Source organism: Triticum aestivum, chromosome 3A (assembly GCF_018294505.1).
Source record: "Triticum aestivum cultivar Chinese Spring chromosome 3A, IWGSC CS RefSeq v2.1, whole genome shotgun sequence".
Classification (NCBI taxonomy): Eukaryota; Viridiplantae; Streptophyta; class Magnoliopsida; order Poales; family Poaceae; genus Triticum; species Triticum aestivum.
The window spans coordinates 465625663-465645706 of record NC_057800.1 but is presented as its reverse complement, the minus strand read 5'-3'; the positions used below and the strand labels follow the sequence as shown (position 1 = coordinate 465645706).

Sequence of the window (20044 nt, the reverse complement as noted above, 5' to 3'; positions counted from 1 at the left end):
TGTGAAAGAATGGTGGAAAGGAAATGAACTTTATTTTCTATTTGGGAACCGCCTATAATGTGTCTAGCATGGAGGATGTTGGGAACTCTCGGTCGTAGTGTTGACAAGAAAAGCATGCCTCTCAAAATGTTTTTATCTCTCATTTTTTTTCTTTGTGGCACCTCTACAAATCTATGCTTCCCTCTGTGAAGGGCCTATCTATTTACTTGTATGCAATTTTTTTATTTGAGTCTCCATCTTCTCTTATAAAGCACCAAGTAGGGATCACTATGATCATACTTGTGCATTGATGTGGCTAATATTCGAGTGTGTTTCGTGAATGGATCGATGATTGAGCATGATGGGCTAGGGATAGCATTCTTTAGCGTTGATATTTTGAAAGACACGATTGTTTGTTGGGATGCATGAGCATTAATGTCTTTATATCAAATTATAGACTATTGCTTTGAATCACTTGTGTCTTAATATTCATGCCATGATTAGATATATGATCAAGTTTATGCTAGGTAGCATTCCACATAAAAAAATATCTTTTTGTCATTTACCTACTCGAGGACGAGCAGGAATTAATCTTGGGGATCCTGATACGTCTCCGTCGTATCTATAATTTTTGATCATTTCATGCCAATATTATACAACTTTCACATATTTTTGGCAACATTTCATATAATTTATTGGACTAACCTATTGATCCAGTGCCCAGTGCCAGTTCCTATTGTTTTTGCATGTTTTTTTGTTTCGCAGAATATCCATATCAAACGAAGTCCAAATGCAATAAATTTTTACGGAGAATTATTTTGGAATATTTGTGAATTTTGGGAGGTTTAATCAATGCAAACGGAGGCCCACAGTGACCACAAGACACCTAGGCGCGCCAGGCAGCCCACGCGTGTGGTGGTGGGTTGTGCCCTCCTCGTATGTCGGTTGGAGCTCTACTTCGGGCACAAGGAAGCTTATATCCAGAAAAAATCGTGTTAAAATCTCAGTGCAATTAGAGTTAGGGATCTTCGGGAATATAAGAAACGGATTTCAGCCAGATCTGGGAAGCACGAAACAGAAGAGAACATAGAGACAGATCCAATCTCGGAGGGGCTCCCGCCCTCCACTGCCATGGAGGCCATGGACTAGAGGGGAACCCTCCTCCCATCTAGGGGGGAGGCCAAGGAAGAAGAAGAAGAAGGAGGGGGGCTATCTCCCGCTCCCCCCCGGTGGTGCAGGAACGTCGTCGGGGCAAGGATCGTGACGGCGATCTACATCAACAACCTTGCTACTATCAACACAAAATTTCTCCCCCTCTATGCAGCGGTGTAACACCCCTTCTCCCGTTGTAGTCTCTACTTAAACATGGTGCTCAATACTATATATTATTTCCCAATGATATGTGGTTATCTTATGATGTTTGAGTAGATCTATTTTGTCCTATGGGTTAATTGTGATCCTGGTTAGTATGATTGTATATTTTATTTATGGTCCTGTCCTACGGTGCCCTCCGTCTTGCGCAAACGTGAGGGGTCCCACTATAGGGTGTTGCAATACTTTCATGGTTTGATTATTGTCGGTTGCCGGGGTGACAACAGCCTGAACACGGATAAGTGGGTTACGGCGTATGGGAGTAAATAGGACTTGATACTTAATGCTATGGTTGGGTTTCATGACCTTAATGATCTTTAGTAGTTGCGGACGCTTGCTAGAGTTTCGATCATAAGTGTATATGATCCAATTAGAGAAAGTATGTTAGCTCATGCCTCTCCCTCATATAAAATTGCAAGAATGATTACCAGTCTAGTTATCGATTTCCTAGGGACAAATGACTTTCTTGTTGACAAAAGCTATCTACTTTTATTATCTTGCAATTTATTCATAGTTTTATTCTCACAAAGTACTTCTAGTTTTATTCTTGTTCTAGGTAAAGCAAACGTTAAGTATGCGTAGAGTTATATCGGTGGTCGATAGAACTTGAGGGAATATTTGTTCTGCCTTTAGCTCCTCGTTGGGTTCGACACTCTTATTTATCGAAAAGGCTACAAACGACCCCCTATACTTGTGGGTTATCAGCATACAATTAAAGAAGAGAGAAAGGGAATTAGAGTAACATATGTAGATACTATGTCATAATAAATGTTATGCTACTATGTGTAATACATGACAATAAATAAGATTATCTATGATGCTACTCTATGATACTATGCACTATGACGATAGTATCATACACTAGTATCATATGCATGATACTAGTATATGATATCGGAAGTGCATAGGAGCACTCGGCGTCGTAGCCCACTGGAATCCCACCCATCCAGTTGTCTGGGGATCATCACCTCCTATATTAGCCCCACTGTATTTGCTACACTACTTTTCTAGTATATCTCACACCCGTTCGACCACAACAACCAGTGTCCAACCACTCAAGACCCAACAATGTAGTGAATGCATGTGTTTTTCTGTTCTCTTCCCCCACCAAAATTTCTTACTCCTTCCTCATCAATCCTCTTCCCGAATCCTCTTCTACAGGCCACAACATTCGCACCTTCTTCTTGATATGTCTCCAACGTATCTATAATTTTTTATTGTTCCATGCTATTATATTATATGTTTTGGATGTTTAATGGGCTTTATTATACACATTTATATTATTTTGGGGACTAACCTACTAACCCAAGGCCCAGTGCAAATTGCTGTTTTTTTGCCTATTTCAGTGTTTCGCAGAAAATGAATATCAACCGGAATCCAAACGGAAAGAAACCTTCGGGAGAGTTATTTTTGGAACAAACGTGATCCAGAGGACTTGGAGTAGACGTCAAGAAAGGAGCAAGGAGGCCACGAGGCAGGGAGGCGCGCCTGCCCCCTGGGCGTGCCCCCACCCTCGTGGGCCCCTTGCAGCTCCACCGACCTACTTCATCCTCCTATATATATATCCATATACCCCCAAAACATCTAGGAGCACCACGAAACCCTATTTCCACCGCCACAACCTTCTGTACCCAAGAGATCCCATCTTGGGGCCTTTTCCGGAGCTCCGCCGGAGGGGGAGTCGATCACGGAGGGCTTCTACATCAACACCATAGCCTCTCCGATGATGTGTGAGTAGTTTACCACAGACCTTCGGGTCCATATTATTAGCTAGATGGCTTCTTCTCTCTCTTTGAATCTCAATACAAAGTTCTCCTCGATCTTCTTGGAGATCTATTCGATGTAATTCTTTTTGCGGTGTATTTGTCAAGATCCGATGAATTGTGGGTTTATGATCAAGTTTAACTATGAACAATATTTGATTTTTCTCTGAATTCTTTTATGTATGATTGGTTTATCTTTGCAAGTCTCTTCGAATTATCAGTTTGGTTTGACCTACTAGATTGATCTTTCTTGCGATGAAAGAAGTGCTTAGCTTTGGGTTCAATCTTGCGGTGTCCTTTCCCAGTGACAGCAAGGCAGCAAGGCACGTATTGTATTGTTGCCATTGAGGATAAAAAGATGGGGTTTATATCATATTGCTTGAGTTTACCCCTCTACAACATGTCATCTTGCCTAATGCGTTACTCTGTTCTTATGAACTTAATACTCTAGATGCATGCTGGATAACGGTCGATGTGTGGAGTAATAGTAGTAGATGCAGAATTGTTTCGGTCTACTTGTCGTGGACGTGATGCCTATATACATGATCATGCCTAGATATTATCATAATTATGCACTTTTCTATCAATTGCTCGATAGTAATTTGTTTACCCACCGTAATACTTATGCTATCTTAAGATAAGCCACTAGTGAAACCTATGGTCCCGGGGTCTATCTTCCATCATATAAGTTTCCAATCTATTTTACTTTGCAATCTTTATTATTTTCAATCTATATCATAAAAATACCAAAAATATTTATCTTATTATTACTATCAGATCTCACTCTCGTAAGTGACCGTGAAGGGATTGACAACCCCTTTTATCGCGTTGGTTGCAAGGTTCTTATTTGTTTGTGTAGGTGCGAGGTGACTTGCGTGTAGTCTCCTACTGGATTGATACCTTGGTTCTCAAAAACTGAGGGAAATACTTACGCTACTTTGTTGCATCACTCTTTCCTCTTCAAGGGAAAACCAACGCAGTGCTCAAGAGGTAGCACTTCTCCAGTTCCCTCTCTTCACACAAAACCATCTTCCATGGACACCCATTCTTCCCCACCATGAATTGACACTACTCATGTTCTTCTTCATCTATCTACTTTCATGTTTCTTCTTTGCATTCATAGTCTTCTCCTCAGTAGCGTGTACGTGGGAAAAACCCAGAAGGAATGAAGAAGACTATGTTGCCGACGGGGAACAACATTGAGGAGGAACGAGGTAGCCGTTTGAGCTTGCCGCATCCCCTGTGAACACGACCAATGACACGACATCCACCCTCGTTGACGACGAGAAAATTGATGCAGCCATCATCCAAGCTTGACATAGGACACCGCATCTGCCCTGGCTCCCGGCACCATGGCCTGCCTTCCGCACCCAGTGGTATTACATCCAATCGTGATAAGAACTGGTCGCTTCCCCAGCTGGCGTGTATGTTGTCCACGTTCGGGTCATCTCCAAGCTCGACAAGGACGTGCTCATGCTCGACCTCCGTGTTCTGTACGTTCTGCTCCTGGTCAAGAATGTGGGCTTCGCTCGTGGCTGGCGCCCTTGTCCCGAGCTTGTATCTGGTCGATATCCCCTCAACACAGTCCGATTGATGGCCACAAGCGTACTTCACCCCATCTCAGCTTGAGCTTGCTAGTTTGAGACAATACTCAGTTGGGGGGGTTGGGATAAATGTGATTCATTGTTCCTTCATAGTATACTTATTGTATTGAAGAGAAGTAAACTTAAACTACATTAATTGCACCCATCTCGAGACAGTAATGTACTCCCTCCGGTCCTTTTTAGTTCGCATATAGACTTGGCTAAAGTCAAGCCTCGTAAAATTTGACCAACTTTATAGAAAAAATACCAACATTCACAATATAAAATCAACATCAGTAGATGTGTCATGACTTAAATTTTCATATTGTATAACTTTAGTATGGTAGGTGTTGATATTTTTTCATATAAAAATGATCAAACTTTATGAAGTTTGACTTTAGACAATTTTTATATGTAGAGTAAAAAGGACCAAAATGAGTACGTGTGGGTTACAGGGAGCGAAGCCTCCATGTGCTCCTCATCCGCTTCCTATATGATACTCTTCAATATGAGTAGTCTTAACCGTAATAATTCAACGTTAAGCAAATAGCGTTGGATGACCGGCTCTCTTATCCGTGTCTGCAGATTGGTCCCTTATCCGCGGACGAATGCGGTGTTCGTTTTGCGGGTTAGTGTTTGGAATGCCCTTAGAGCAACTCTAGCATACCGCGCATAATGTGCAAACCCGCATAGTTCCAGTGAGTATATGGTCTCGGCCCAATTTTCTGGCCAGAACAGAGCCCGTATACTCGTCCGGCCCGCAAATGTTTTTGCCGCAGCCCCCAAATGTTACCCCCGAAGCAGTATATCTGTGGGTTTGCGGGGCAGATGCGTGTCGAAACCCTACCCCCAACCGTGTTTCCCCCCATTCCCCACCCCATTCCACACCGTGCCACTCGATTTCTCACCGCTGGCCGCCGCGCGCAAGCTTGCGAAAGCCATGGATGGCTTTGTGGATGAGGCGGAGCACCGCTAACGCGCCAGATCTGACACCGCGCGCAAGCGGGGGGGCGCGTCGATGGCTCAAGCGCGGTACCCGGCCGCCACCGGCGTTCGACCGCGGCGAGCTTGAGGACTTCGATCACGAGCTCGCCCGCCACCGCCGTGCCTCCTCCGGCAACTGGTCCGCGGGGAGCTCATCGGGTGCATCGAGCTCGCGGCTCATTCCGGTGAAGAGCGAGCCGGATGAAGAGATCTCGCCTCGCGCCGTGCCCGATGCGCCGCCGCGCCGAGGCGTCAACGGGCCCGAGGACTACCTCCCCCCGGGGCGGGAGGAGTTCCTCGAGCGCGTCGTCCTCGAGCGGTCGGCGAGGGAGCGGGAGGAGATGGAAGAGCGCGTCCGGCGCGAGCTCGAATACGAGCGACTCTTCCTCCAGACGGACGTCGCCGCGTCACAGGCGCACACATCCAAGGAGGCTGACCTGCGAGTGATGAAGGCGGAGCAGGCGAAGCTCTACATCGACCTCGACTCCTCCGACTCCGACTCCGACTGAGCGCCGCCTCTGGGCAGCTACCGCACGAGCTCCTGTGAGCTCAATTTTGTGTAGTGATACGGTAGCGTAGGCTCGTTCTAGCTCCGGCGAACTTATGTGAAGAAGAACTAACTATGCGAAGAAAAACTATCTATGCGAGCGAGCTCCGGCGAGCTTTTGCTTAAATTTTCCGCGCGAAACAAGTTTTAAAATTTTACGGGTTTGGATACAACTTCTGCTCTGTCGCCGCGATTTTAAGCCTGCATAAGCGCCATCATGCGAACTGCAAACGCAATTTACAGTTCGGCGAAATGTGGGCTCTGCTAGAGTTACTCTTAACCCCCGTATCATCCAACAATCATTACGGTGTCCCTAAAAAAAACAATTATTACGGTGGTTCTCCAACCCCCATCTGTCCACCCACCCTCCATCACACGACACACCCCTGCTCGCAAACCCCTCTCATCTTCTCGCAATCCATGGCAATTGAGCTACGGAGAACTTAGTGAGGGGTGGTCGCCGGCTCAAGGTGGTGATTTGGAGACGCCGGCGGATCTGCCGCCTAGGCCAGTTACGGCCCCGGCCCTCTTCAGGTACTCACGGTCTTATACGAATCTAAGTAGGTTCTTACTGCCGGGTATGAGAAATGCTCTTTGTCCATTTGTTCAGAGTTCCTCCTTTCGATCCCCGTTATCAGCTAGTTTAAACTTGAAACCAATGGATCGATCACACGCCCACTGGTAAATCATTTTATTGCAGCGCCTTGTTCTAGAGGAGTCAGCAAAATTTACTTGTGTGCTGTCCGTCTGTTAGTTAGTTCATCCCATGGTGGCACCACTGGACCAGGCGGCACCGCATGCCACATTGGAACAAGATCAGCGAGACGCCGCCACAGCCACAGAGAATAGCGGCAGGGATCACGGAGCCGCCGACATAGCAGATGCTGATCCAGGCGAAGCAATATGCGCTCCTGGATCCGCACCTTCTGTCACGTCAAGGATTTCGGTGCAGAAGGTGTGCTCGCTCGTCGGCAAGTTTAACAAGTTCAAGAGGGATTTGGTCGAGGAGATAGGCTTTGGTGGGATGCTGGGGATCAAGATGCTGGCAAAGTTGAATTTGAAATTCAGCGCGTGGCTAATGGAAAGAGTCGAGGTCGAGTCCAGCACACTGAAAATAGACGAGCAAAGGGTTCTGCAGATCCAGGACCATGATGTCCAGAAGGTATTCAGTCTGCCATGCGGCACCAGATCGATATGCCCCGATACGACCGAGCCGTCTGCAGCCTGCAAAGAGTTCATGCGAGCTTCTGCCTATTTGAGCAAAGGCGCGCACAGTCTAAAGGCCGCGGAGGCTTATCTCCTGAGAGATGACATCAATGCAGATTCCAGCAAGGTCCAGATAGATTGCTTCAAGATAGCCTTTGTTATTTTTGTTGTTGGCCACCTGTTGGCTCCATCCACTAAGCATGACTACATCACCATAGATTTCTGGGCCGCCCTCAACGATATCTCGCAAATTAAAGAATTTAATTGGTGTGCTTATGTACTCGAGCATTTGAACAGAGCTGTTGGGAAGTTGAAAACTGATATCCGCAACCGGAACATCACTGTACATCTTGTTGGCTGCCATCTGTTTCTTCAGGTCCTTGTTTCTTCCTATTATTTTTGTGTATCATAATTCTGTTCAGCTCAGACCATAATATTTGAATGTGCAAATGTCGTGCAGGTATTCTACTTGGACAATCTTGATCTTGGTCCACTTTCCAAGACAAAAGACCATCTACCAAGGATTAGTCTTTTTGACTACGAGTCGGTTAAGAAGATGATAGAAGTGATCACTAGCAACGTGGATGGAGATACATCATTCGCTGGAGCTAGTGTGAGACCTCTCCCATTTAATTTTGCATACAGACAGTATGTGCTTCCACAAAATGACTGAATAGTGTTCGGTTCAGTAGCTGAACACATTCAGTGGTCATGTACACGTTCACATTTTTTTATCCCGTCCTGTTTTACATGCCAGTTTAGGCGCGCTCAAGATGTTTGCTACTCCAGAGTCCACTACGAAAGCCACACTCACCGAGCAGATGTAGCTTCTGACCTGCCCCATCATGCCCCAGGTTTTGTTGGCACAAAGCACCAACACAACCCAGTTACTCCCATGCTACGAAGCAGCTTCACTGAAACTGGACAAGGAGATTTCTCCAACCATCTCCGATTGAAATACCCGTCACTTGTGAGTCATTAATTTCTTATTATTAGTTGTGATTTCTTCATGTTACATCGAATTGCACTCCTTCTGTTTATATGTAACTAATAGTGCAAAGGCAGGCAAACCACCCGCTTATGACCATTTTGGAAGAACATAATGCACACATGATGGAAAATATATCTGAAATTAGGCGAAGTTGCGAAGTGGCGATGTCTACCTTAGCGGACAAACTTCTTGGCTATATATCTGAGAACCGCTGTTGCTGCAGAGCGGTGGGACGAACTGATTGTTTACTGAGGTCGTCGCACACAATTCATGGTGAGAAGCACTAGAGCTTTTTTGTTTCAGGGTTTCCACCCCTTCTTGCATAACTAACAAGCAAACATTTTTGCTTCCAAGGAAACACGCTTGGCACACCTACAACACGTCAATCCTGATTTTAGTGGGGCACAATGTAGTCATAGGGTTTTAAACTTTTAATACATCACCACTGTTCTTATGGTTCCCTGTTAGTTTACCACCCCCACCCCCCAAATTACGATAGGGTACTGATTTGTTTTTCTCGTTGGGTGTACCAGAGAGTTCAACCGAGCAGAATTCACTCTCTCACAAACGGGATGCACCTGAGCCCACTGGAGCAGGTAGAGCGTGTACACAGCAGATTTCAGACAATGGTCCATTTTCATTATTAAGACATGACATAGGATACAAATTATCTTATCTCTTGGTCACAAGTCATGACACCTCTTTTTTTGGGTAGGACATCACAAGAAGATACGGGTGAACCAGCCTCTAGTTGAGACAGACCTTCAAGCAAGTATACCTGGATGCTCAACTAACAAGAGCCTACCCCGCAGTCCTTTACAAGTTGACATCAACCTGGCCGCACCGTAGTCCAGATGAGCGTCTTTATTTTGCATTCAGCATCAACTTTCACGCTGTATGTAAAACTGGATCAGCAGCCCTCATGCCATCAGAGATGTCCGTTGTCTTCGTAGCATAGTTTCTTAGGCTTTCCTCACCAACTTGCACAATATATGTGAACTCTGATTGTTCACGGCTTAGGTTTGCTGCATACTGTCTTAAGCGATCGTTTGGTGCACATTCTCTAGGATCCCAAAGAAATTCCTGATAATGCTGTAAACTCTAGCCAGGCTAACATGTTTCTCCCTTAGTTGCTTAACCAATTAAGTCTTTTGTGCAATTGCCAATGTCCCGGTGAGATTGGTAACACAACACCTCTCCACAAGTTTGGACATGGTCAGCATGACTGAGGCTTATTCTCTGTTCACTAATGTACTGTCCATTATCATCGGACCTATATTTATATTCTTTTCGGTCTCAACACCTCCAAACCAGGTTGTGTGTGAAAAGCTAAAGAGCACCGGTTTGTGAAGGCTTTCAATTACCATGTTGTGGGAATTGGTTTCTACATTATTTTTTATCTTGGGGCTGCACAGTTTAGACATGATATATATACTGCTCCATTAGGTATAAATCAGCACACGTCACAGTTGCTTGAAAGTGTTGTTAAGATATGAAGTTTCATTGTTATTATTTCTTCTTACACATCCGGCACTACAACACCACCATCATGAAATGTTCATTCCTAGCTGGTTCAAGCATAGCTGAATGTGGAAGAAGCCAGATATACCGCAGCTAAAACTGCAGAGCTCAACCTCAGGCATACTATAAGTACCGGTGCTAGTTATTTAACAAGGCACAGTTTTGGCATCATGACAGCAGAACCGCGATTTTTCCCTATAAAAAGCACGATGCATATTATACTTATTCCTTGTTCTTGTCTTCAGTTGGATCATCATTCTGGATCAGCTCCTCGGCAGGCAAACTCAAACTCTCTACAGGAAAAATAAAAGACAATGTTGTGTGAGACTGGGACTGCATTGACCATCAAATACAAGGAGTTGTCTGCTTAGGATGTGCAGATAAGGAGTACCATCATTGTCTGCAGATGCATAGGAAGATCGGCGGGCACGAGCATTTTGTTGAGTAGGCTGAAAGTAGATCAGGAAACACAAGTGAAGAGATGAACTTGGCACAGCATGGTATTGCAAGTTGACTTCAACATTGATCTTTAGTAATGAAAGACTTGTTGTCAAGCTTCAAGCAATGGGAATGGGACAGCATACTTTGTAGAGCTAAGCTAAAACTGCGTGATCAGAACATCCACTTATTTTAGAGTATAAGGAGCGTAGATAATTCAACTATACATCTCATACTAAAGAGTAAAAACAGAATACTGAAAACATAAGCTGAAGTTTGCATCTGATGAGCATTAGTATTGATACCTGGAGTTTTGGTCGAAGAGCTTCAAGGGGCCCTTTGGGCTTGTTGGGATTTCCACCTTGCTGCAGCAAACAAACCAAGAAGTAAAACTGTTATAAATGCATTTCCTTTTTAGGTTTTTTGAGATGTAGATATCACACTAGATTAGCTTTTCAAAAGATTTAAGGCTTACCTTTCCTAAAGCCCAATCAGCAGAATCAAAGAATGCCCGCTCATGGTCCTGATATTTCAAATTATGGTTATACCGTTTAATTTAAAATAAAATTAATTCTACACCTATGCTACTTTATATAAAGGTTGCATAATTTGATTTGAAAGGGAAATGAAGACATTATAAGACAACGGCATTGACCTTCGATATAAGTGGTGACTTTTTGGGTATTTTTCCTCCATATTTTTTCTTGATTGCTGCCTCCTGTGAGTACCCATACAAGCTTGGAACGAAGATAACATGAATAATATACACCCAAGAGGCCAAGATCACCCCCAAAAAAATGGTACCGGGAAAAGACAGTACCTCCTCTTGTGGCGAGGGCATGCCACTGCCTTCATTCTGATCTTGAGTTTCTTGTACCTTTTCACCAGAAACTTCTCCTTCAAGCCTCACTTCAGCACTTGCATCATCAGATGACATTCCAGACATAGTGAAATTAAGCTGCCAGAGAGGAGTTAAATTTCGTGAATTATAATCCGCATTCATGGTACAGTAGATAACATATGAACAAAAGGGACAAAACATTTCAGATTTTCAATGAAGTTGTTTGTGTTTTCTCAGAACAAGAACCAGAATACAGATCAGATGCTTCATTTCCTTTATGCCATGTCAATATCAATGTAAATGAAAAGGGGGATTAAAACTGATTTCTTATGTTATATGGGAGGGCGGCATGCCTACCTGGCTCAGTACTTTTTCTGACTGAAAACCAAATGTTGGCCTATGGTTTGTCAACAGCAAGGTTGTTATCCACTTAATCAGAGACACGGAGAAATAAACATTTGAATAAGTAGCACAGGTATGCCTTCATACGTCACCATGAATATTTCTTGTGCTATGTTGGTGGGAATTTGAAATGCACACAGCAGAGAAGAGTGCCATAAATTTGATTTAGACACAAAATCAGTTAGCACACAGGTAAACAGAGAGGTTATTTATTTTCCTAAAAAACAGAGAGGTTATTTATGACGTTAAAGAACAATAAAATAAATTTAGGAGAGAAGGTCCATACAGCTGAACCAGAGCCACTAACAACTGAACCAGATTAGGAAAGAAGAGGCATATGCATCTCAATAAGCATTACACATGAAATGCAAGAAAGAGTTGTAAGCTGATCTTGATCAACTTTTTTGTACACCGCTTATTTTTCTGGGACAAGCTATATTATTATAACGTAGTATAATAATAATTATATTGGAGAAGTTCTATTTTGATGGAAAAATGTTATGAAGGTGTAAATTAGTTGTGTAGGTTTTGATCAGATTATGAACAGATTAGTTAGAAAAGGGCAAAGTCTCATGCAATGCAAGAACTCGACTAGTTATTATTTCAACAACAACAAAGAAAAGCTCCAAGGTTCACGGGATCATTGAATCATAAACTGCTATTGCTCTACCACCTGCGCAGTATGCCGGCCTTAATCACGCACCTATCCGGGCGGGAACGAGAGAATCGGCACCTCTATAGCACCACTGCGGGGAGAATGAACAAGGCACGCGGAGGAAGGAAGGGAGCCATGGCCATGGGATCTAGTACCGGACAGGGAGACGGCGTGGAGCGGGGGAGTCGCAGACGATCGGAGCTGAGATGCCACCAACACTACACCAGGGTGCAGGGGAAGGAGAGTGGAGAGCCGCGGGCGCGGACAAGGGAGGTGGTGGCAGTTCGATATACGCTGCGTGCGGATCTGCCATTCTGCCCATCTCATCTCATCTGGTCCGGCCCCCGAACAAAGACGACAGCGCGAATCAATCCCCTGTTTTATTATATACGTACCACTCGCGTTGCGGGAAAGCTATTTCTCTTTTGGCCTTTCCATCGATCGTCCGACAGGGGTGAATTCTAATTCTACTAGCTAGTAACGAATATAGGATCTTACTACAAATAATGTCATGGTTTTTCGAGTTTTGCACGAAACAAATACACATGAATCTGCTAGCGTTGCTCTTTTCAAGCTTCGTAGAAATTCTGCAAGATACAAATGGATTTTGATTTACATCGTAGTACCTGTTGGAGTTTTTCTGTAACTTCGTTATGAATTGTGCTGGGTTTTAGAATTTACAGCGATTTCAGATGTTGGGTTTACCTATAAAGCAAATTATCATCCGCGAAGCGTAAGAAATCACGATGTTGCTGTTTTTTTTGTAAGTTCCCTTTTCCTTTCCCTCAAACATCTCTTGGGATCATTTCAAAAATAAATATAAAAAGAATCTCTTGGGATCACCACTAGAAGAACAGCAGATTTGTTCTCAAAAATAAAATTAAAAAATAACATCAGATTCTGAAGCATTGCGACCTTTTATTATTGCAGTCTGTGCAGTCTTGGTATCATGTTCCCTTCCAAATATCTGAAAAGATCGCGTTGCGCACACGCTGCTGCTATGAGTTTCGAAATTTGGAAGATGGCATCTGTTAGCTGTACGTGAAACTTTTTTTTTCCTTTTGCTCAACATGCATAAATGAAGAGCTACTGAATCATGCCAAGAAAACTTTGACTGACAACCCATCTAGTACATCCGATATTGGTATGATAGAGAGAAAACTTTGACTGACCATATATCACATTCACATCATCATGCCATACACACTACTACATGAAATGCTTAAAAGCTTAAAGCAGTAGATGAATCATAAGTTGCTTTCAATAAGGAAAAGGCTGCAGGTTATGTAGGACTTGGATCATGCAACACAAGAACTTCCTTTGTTCCCCACAAAAAAAAAGAACTTCCTTTGTTTTCTGCAGCTTCTCAGCATCCTGCAATTCATCTCCACGCCTCCAAAAGTTGAGAGGAGCAAGGCTTTATCATACGCCTCACCGGAATCAGAGCAAGAACAGGAGGGGGATAAGCGTGATGCAGATGATGCACAAGGTTGCAACTACCGCTCCACGGTCGAAGGCCTTCCTCACGCCTCCGGCCCCGGTGAAATGCTGAAACGCGAGATAAGCTGCTATTGCCAATGACAGTATTACAGAGTCTTGAGTGCCCCTGTCCAGAGATTAAACAAGCTATGTGAGAAACCATGCGTTCTTTGGCGAGAAGCAGCTCAACTGGCATATGGTATGCACAGAAAAATGGTAGCCGTAAATCCTTGCATCAGGACTCTGAATTTCTTTCTAAACAAGTCATGAACTCATGAAAGCAGAATGACCATCATACAAGAAATACTTTGGAAGTAGGTACAATCGCAGTTATTTGTACCTCAAGTTCATGAATTGGTAAGGAGCAATGCTAACAAACAGCATCGTTGACAAGGGAAGCTCCAGTTCACCTGCAATAGTACAGATGCAGGTAGTACAGCGAAGTCAAGTACAGTATCTGAATTTCGTCCAAGTGAAGCTGATGAAAGCCAATGGTAGTATCATCAAGAGAGCATCATATCACAATGTTCCTCATGAGAATTTCACCGTAGCAGGGGAAAGGAAATGTCAAATAATATAAGCACCAGTAATTTTGTTTTTGACCCGAAAGGGCAGGAGCACCAGTAAAATTTTTTTTTGAATGTTGAGGAGCACCAGTAATTTTGTTGCTCTACCTGGAAGCAAGGATAGCAGACGCAGAAGAAGCCCAAGAAAAGCGGTCCACTGACCATAGTCACCTCTGACAAACAAGGTCAATGTTATACAAGGTACGATATGATGTATGTGTAAGTGAAATGGTTCTTATTATCTTATGCCAAATGTTGGCATCTTACTTTGTCCATGAGATGACGTCTTTAGGTGCTTGTAGAGCAACGAGAGGGACAAGGAGAGATTTGTGTATGGTTGTGCCTTTAGCAAACATCAACATACTGCATATGACAAAAATAACACACCTAGTCTTAGACTTATAGAGCTGTACAGATTACAGTTTTGCAGTCAGAACTAATTGAAGCATGCTTACAATTGAAACAAAAACTCGCTCTATTTTCATTTGAATTGCATCCTTACCACTGTTTTTCATTGTTCACTCACCCTTGTTATGATCTAAATGCATAATCCCAACCCGTAACCTAACATGAACAGCTCTTATAAGTTACTTCCTCTGTAAAGAAATATAAGAGCGTTTAGATCACTAGACTATAACTCTGATAGCACTAGCAAACAGATTTACTACCTTATTCAGCACGTTATGGTAGTATAATCACTACTGGTTAAATACTTCCTCCGTCCTAAAATTCTTGTCTTAAATTTGTCTAAATACGGATGTATCAAATCACATTTTAGTATTAGATACATCCATATCTATACAAATCTAAGACAAGAATTTTGGGACGGAGAGAGTACTTAGGTATGCAAAATATAGCACATATAGAAACAAGAAAGAAAGGCTACGAACGATTGATTTTATTTGATGATTACTCACGCGGCGGCCCCAACGGACACCCATCGCATCGTCTCGGCGGTGACGTGCGCCGTCGCGCAGCACACGGCGGCGTCTCCCCGGCGGCGCCACCACACGCTCGATGGCCCGGGCGCAGCTCCCCTGCAGATCGCCAGAAAACTCATCAAACCGTAAGACCAGGGCTCTTGTGATCCAGCAAGACACCACCCCGGGGCGATGCGAGCTATGCGGCTTTTTCTTAATTTGTTCGCGAGCCGCACGCCACGACGAAACCCGTGTCACCGTGTGGTATATACTCCCTCCGTCCCAAAATACTTGTCGAAGAAATTGATAAAAATAGATGTATCTAGAATTAAAATATGTCTAAATACATCCATTTCTCCGACGAGTATTTTCGGACGGAGGGAGTACATACAGATACTCGGTAGGACGGCGGACCTGAGCGGGCGCGCCGGCTGTAATACGACCGGGGAGACGGCGACGGCATTTCCGCCGGCTCTCGGGTCCAGGGCCCGGCGGCGTGTGGGCGCCTGCGCCGGCGGCGGGACGGTGAGGCGGAGCGAGATCGGCATTTTGACGGTGAGTGGATGGATCGATATCGGCGGGGGCACAGGGCACTCTGAAGTCTGTACTACTGGACTGGAGCAACGGCGATGAGTCAGTGATGAACTGATGATCCGTGCGCGGCGTGCCGCCGGTTGCGCGGACGGGAGCGCGTAACGGTCGTCGATGCGGTGAGACTTCGCGGTTCGGCCGGGCCGCGGTGGACGAGTGTGGCGGCGAGGTGGTTCGTGGGCTATGGGCTTCTGAGTGGGCCTTGTGTTTAGTGTTGCTTCACAGATCCCAACCTCTTTTGCCTAAGAAAAAGATCCTAAGATGAACTAAAAAAACCAGATCCTAAGCTCTTAAGTCTTAAGCTCTTTCTTCTCAACAGACCAAGTCTCGTGCCCTTCAGTCAACATGAGGAAGATCTTTTAAACTACCTGCTGAATCCATGAGTCAGGCAAGAGACAATCTAGGGAACTGAAACATTTTAGTAGCCAGAGAAAAGAAAATAAACGCGATTCTCGTAGTAGCGGGGATCGAAATGGGAGTTCTTTCCTCTAGTTGTTTTCTTTTAATAGTGATTAATGAGCGCCTCATACATAGCCAATGTTCGCCCATGTTCACATGTCTTCTATGTACACTAGTGTAGCTTCCAGCTCCATGCCCACAAAAACTAGACAAAAGAACCATGAATGCCAGCAAGATTCTCTAATAATTTCGAACCACAATTCAAAGGTTACGTTGTCCAAGATCGGAGGGAGTACCAATGATCCAACAAATCAAGGAAGGCCTATTGTTCAGTTGCACCGTCGAAGATCACCCGGGAGATGTAAGAGCAAACTGGCAAAGTCAACGATCGATAAAGACGGCAGGGTCAATATTGTAAAAATTATCATCCTCCTACTTTTTTATGAGAAGAAGGCCAAGATTGACATGTTGAGGCGAACTGTGCTTGAAAAGAAGTTTTATTGTAAGTTTTGTTCGAAGTGAATGGTACAAAGTTTGACCAAATTTGTTAAAAAAAATATCAACAACGATAGTACTAGGTATCTATAAAATGATCAATATTAATTGACGCTGCTTTAGTAGCACAACTTTAGTATGGAGTACTAATTTAGTATTTTAGTTCTAGATAGATTTTTGTAGACTTGGTCAGCTTTTGCGCCGAGTTGACTTCAAGCAAAGTTTATAACCCGTCTTTTCAAGCACGAAGATTTTAGAAGTTCAAGGCCATGTCGATCCGTTGAAGACCAGTCAATCACATACGGCACCGAGATTTGTTAATGAGGTTCAACGAACATCTTTTTCCTGCCCATGCATGACTACCGAGATCCTCCCCATGTATTATTAGGTCAACATAGTAAACCGACGTCAAGCCCGTCAAGACCACCAGAACATCTTGACCATCACACCGTGTCGGTCCGGTTACCCCTGTCACGTGCGTAGGACCATCCCTTTGATGATCTTGTTTATAGCCTAGTAAGTTTTGTCTAGTCTTTTGGTTACCCCGTGATGCATTTATATAGCTAAAGGATAACCCGCATGTTGTTGCAGCAATTAGTTGATGGAAATTTGGGATGATAATATCTATACCTAATAATAAATGGGCTATTGCTTCTGGCGGTACGTCACGAAAATTGCCCTCAAAGTTGCAAAAAATTACCCATCAATTCCATCTATAAGTGATAAAAAAACATTTCACACATGGGAATCCCTCGCCTAGGCCAGCCCGTGCAGTAGGGACCTCCTATACTACGCTCTGCACACTGGGAGAAAATGCAGCGCATCCGTTTGGGCAGGCCTGTTTTTAGTTTTATTTATTTATTTTTATTTTCTCTTTTTGGATTTATCTACTTTAAATAATTTGAGACTTCAAAAAAGCTCCAAAAATTAATAAAAATAAGAATATTGAAATAAAATATTTAATAAATCATAAAAGTTTGTGGATTCAAAAAATATACATGATTTTATAAAAAATGTTTGCTTATTGAAAAAATGTTCGAAATTTTGAAAAAAAATGTTTGGGAAGTAAAAAATGTTCATGATTTTTAAAAGGTTCGTGACTTAAAAAATGTTAATGAAATTGAACGAAATTTGGTCGATTCAAAAAACATTCAGAAGGATATCCTAAAAATTCATAAACTATTCATAAAATGTTCGCTGATTCAAAAATGATCATGCATTTCAAAAATAATTGTTAAATAAGAAATCATTAAATCAAAAAAACGTTCAGAAATTTCAAAAATTGTTCCACAATTTTCCAAAAAAATGTTCGACGATTCTAGAAATGTTCTCCGATTCTAGAAAACTGTTTAAAAATGTTCACAATTTTTAAAAAATGTTTGCAAATAGTATAAAATGTATATGAATTCAAAAAATGTTCTTGATTTTAGAAAAATGTAAAAGTTTTAATGATTTGAAATATGTGCACGATTTAAAAAAATATTTCATGATTTCATGAAATTGAGAGTTATAGTGTATCTCGGTGATGCATCAAAATGTGGTCATAACCACTAGAGATTTTTTTCTCACTTGCAACACACGGGCCTTTTTGCTAGTGAGAACCAAAATTTAGAACACTTATGTCTTATTATATTTGATTATGTATAGTTATAACAATATTTATTGAATATAAGTAGAATATCTGAATGAGAAACATTTTCTCATGCATAGTTGAGTGGTATAGCGGGGTTTTTTCATGCATTATTACATGTTGAGGTGTATCCTATCTCATTCATAATTGCATAGTAAGATGGCATGCTTGCATATTGAAACCAATAAATTACTGGGGATGATTTATTTTTTTATGGTAGGGGGTGATCTTTTTTAGGTATATAGGACAGGGTTCACCCGCGAAGAAAAGAGAGGATATGTTTGGGTTAAACATGCACGATTCAAACACGTAACATTCGGCTAAAAATAGCTTAACATGTTGTACTCCCTCCATTCCTAAATGTAAGTTTTCGTAGAGATTTCACTATGGACAACATACGAATAGATCTAGATGCATTTTAAAGTATAGATTCACTCATTTTGCTCCGTATATGGTTTATAGTGTAATCTCTCCAAAGACTTGTATTTAGGAACGGAGGGAGTATATAATAGTACTCCCTCCGTCCGAAAATACTTGTCATCAAAATGGATGGAAATGGATGTACCTACAACTAAAATACATCTAGATACATCCATTTCAATAATAAGTATTTCCGGACGGAGAAGTAGTACTGAAATACTCCCTCAGTCCCAATATACTACTCCCTCCTTTCCTAAATATTTATCTTTCTACAGATTTCAATAAGTGACTACATACGGAGCAAAATGAGTGAATCTACACTCTAAAATATGTCTACATGCATCCGTATGTTGTGTTCATTTGAAATACCTAGAAAGACAAATATTTGGGAACGGAGGGAGTAGTACATGGTTTGGCCCGAATTTGATACGCTCTTGTAACCTCTCGACAGGCTGACACGAACAATTTCCTTTGTTTTGGAAACCGCACTCATTCGGCCGAGTGCGTCTGTAATACATACTGTATATAGATACGGAGATGCTATCCCAGTTATACCGTTGTAAATTCCACGCCAAGATTAAACGGCTACTAATCTACTGGAGCTGTAGAACCAAGTGGCGCATAAAGAACGCTGCTCCAACTAACTAGTGCAGGGCATGTGAAGAGATCGACGATCACTCTCAGATGGCGCTGCAAGACCCAGCAACGATCCAAAATTGCCCCGGCACATGCTGGAAAAGAGCTCTGCCCCATAAAACAAAGCAAAGGCCCGCAGTGTTAACTGGCTCCCAGTCCATGTCCTTGGATCTCTCTTCTTTAATTAATTAGGAGGAGTATGAAACTGTCAGCAAATGGCTGCAAACTGTTTTTTCTAGCCTGGCGACATGTTATCTTGTTTTTAAAATTGTTGTGCCATCGATCTCAAATTGTTTTTTTCTCAACCAGCAGGCACCTAACCTACCCTAGCCTGCTAGTCATGGTCTTTTTTTGTCTAAACAATGGTAGCTTGGGAGGACTTGCTAAACCGTCAGCAGATAAGCTACCGATCGACCAAGACGATAAAACTAGGAGAGTATGCGTTGGCGTCGGCTGTGCAGCAAAATTAGCCAATGACCGACGTGAGATGTGCCCGCTGACTAGTTTGAGAGCTGATAATCCTAGTAGTAGTACTATCTAAAAAATTAGATGAGGGTCCTGTTTCTATCTAAAAAAAGAAAAAGAAAAAAACCATGAATGTCACATTTGTGGTCCGGCTAGCTGTAC

General features: G+C 42.8%; 3 protein-coding genes across 20 annotated transcripts; 1 reads left to right on the top strand and 2 right to left on the bottom strand.

The window, feature by feature from the left end:
* Positions 1-6545: 6545 nt before the first annotated feature.
* On the top strand, positions 6546-10609 carry LOC123061667 (uncharacterized). Of its 9 annotated transcripts, XM_044484852.1 has the most exons (8): positions 6572-6761; positions 6838-6908; positions 6982-7809; positions 7894-8046; positions 8191-8403; positions 8499-8697; positions 8958-9020; positions 9140-9711. In XM_044484852.1, exons 3-8 carry the CDS (start codon positions 6994-6996, stop codon positions 9271-9273), a joined length of 1578 nt encoding a protein of 525 aa, XP_044340787.1. In that variant the 5' UTR covers positions 6572-6761; positions 6838-6908; positions 6982-6993; the 3' UTR covers positions 9274-9711. The 9 variants fall into 9 exon arrangements, 7 of the variants coding, with proteins under 7 accessions (XP_044340784.1, XP_044340790.1, XP_044340788.1 ...); XR_006429216.1 differs by lacking the exon at positions 6838-6908 and having other exon boundaries at positions 6546-6761; positions 6928-7809; positions 8648-8697; XM_044484849.1 differs by lacking the exon at positions 6838-6908 and having other exon boundaries at positions 6546-6761; positions 6928-7809.
* Positions 9905-12740, bottom strand: LOC123061670 (uncharacterized). Of its 10 annotated transcripts, XM_044484865.1 has the most exons (7): positions 12437-12727; positions 11204-11341; positions 11039-11101; positions 10859-10906; positions 10689-10748; positions 10337-10394; positions 9905-10238 (listed from the first exon to the last, which is right to left on the bottom strand). In XM_044484865.1, the coding sequence occupies exons 2-7, from the start codon at positions 11327-11329 to the stop codon at positions 10168-10170; spliced, it is 426 nt and encodes a 141-aa protein (XP_044340800.1). In that variant the 5' UTR covers positions 11330-11341; positions 12437-12727; the 3' UTR covers positions 9905-10167. The 10 variants fall into 10 exon arrangements, with proteins under 10 accessions (XP_044340800.1, XP_044340799.1, XP_044340802.1 ...); XM_044484864.1 differs by having other exon boundaries at positions 9905-10394; positions 12330-12740; XM_044484867.1 differs by having other exon boundaries at positions 9905-10394; positions 11039-11120; positions 12330-12738.
* Positions 12741-13239: 499 nt separating this feature from the next.
* LOC123061669 (cold-regulated 413 inner membrane protein 2, chloroplastic) lies at positions 13240-15990 on the bottom strand. Its single transcript, XM_044484857.1, has 6 exons — positions 15661-15990; positions 15244-15363; positions 14594-14689; positions 14435-14499; positions 14101-14170; positions 13240-13887 (listed from the first exon to the last, which is right to left on the bottom strand). The coding sequence occupies exons 1-6, from the start codon at positions 15792-15794 to the stop codon at positions 13722-13724; spliced, it is 651 nt and encodes a 216-aa protein (XP_044340792.1). The 5' UTR covers positions 15795-15990; the 3' UTR covers positions 13240-13721.
* Positions 15991-20044: the final 4054 nt, after the last annotated feature.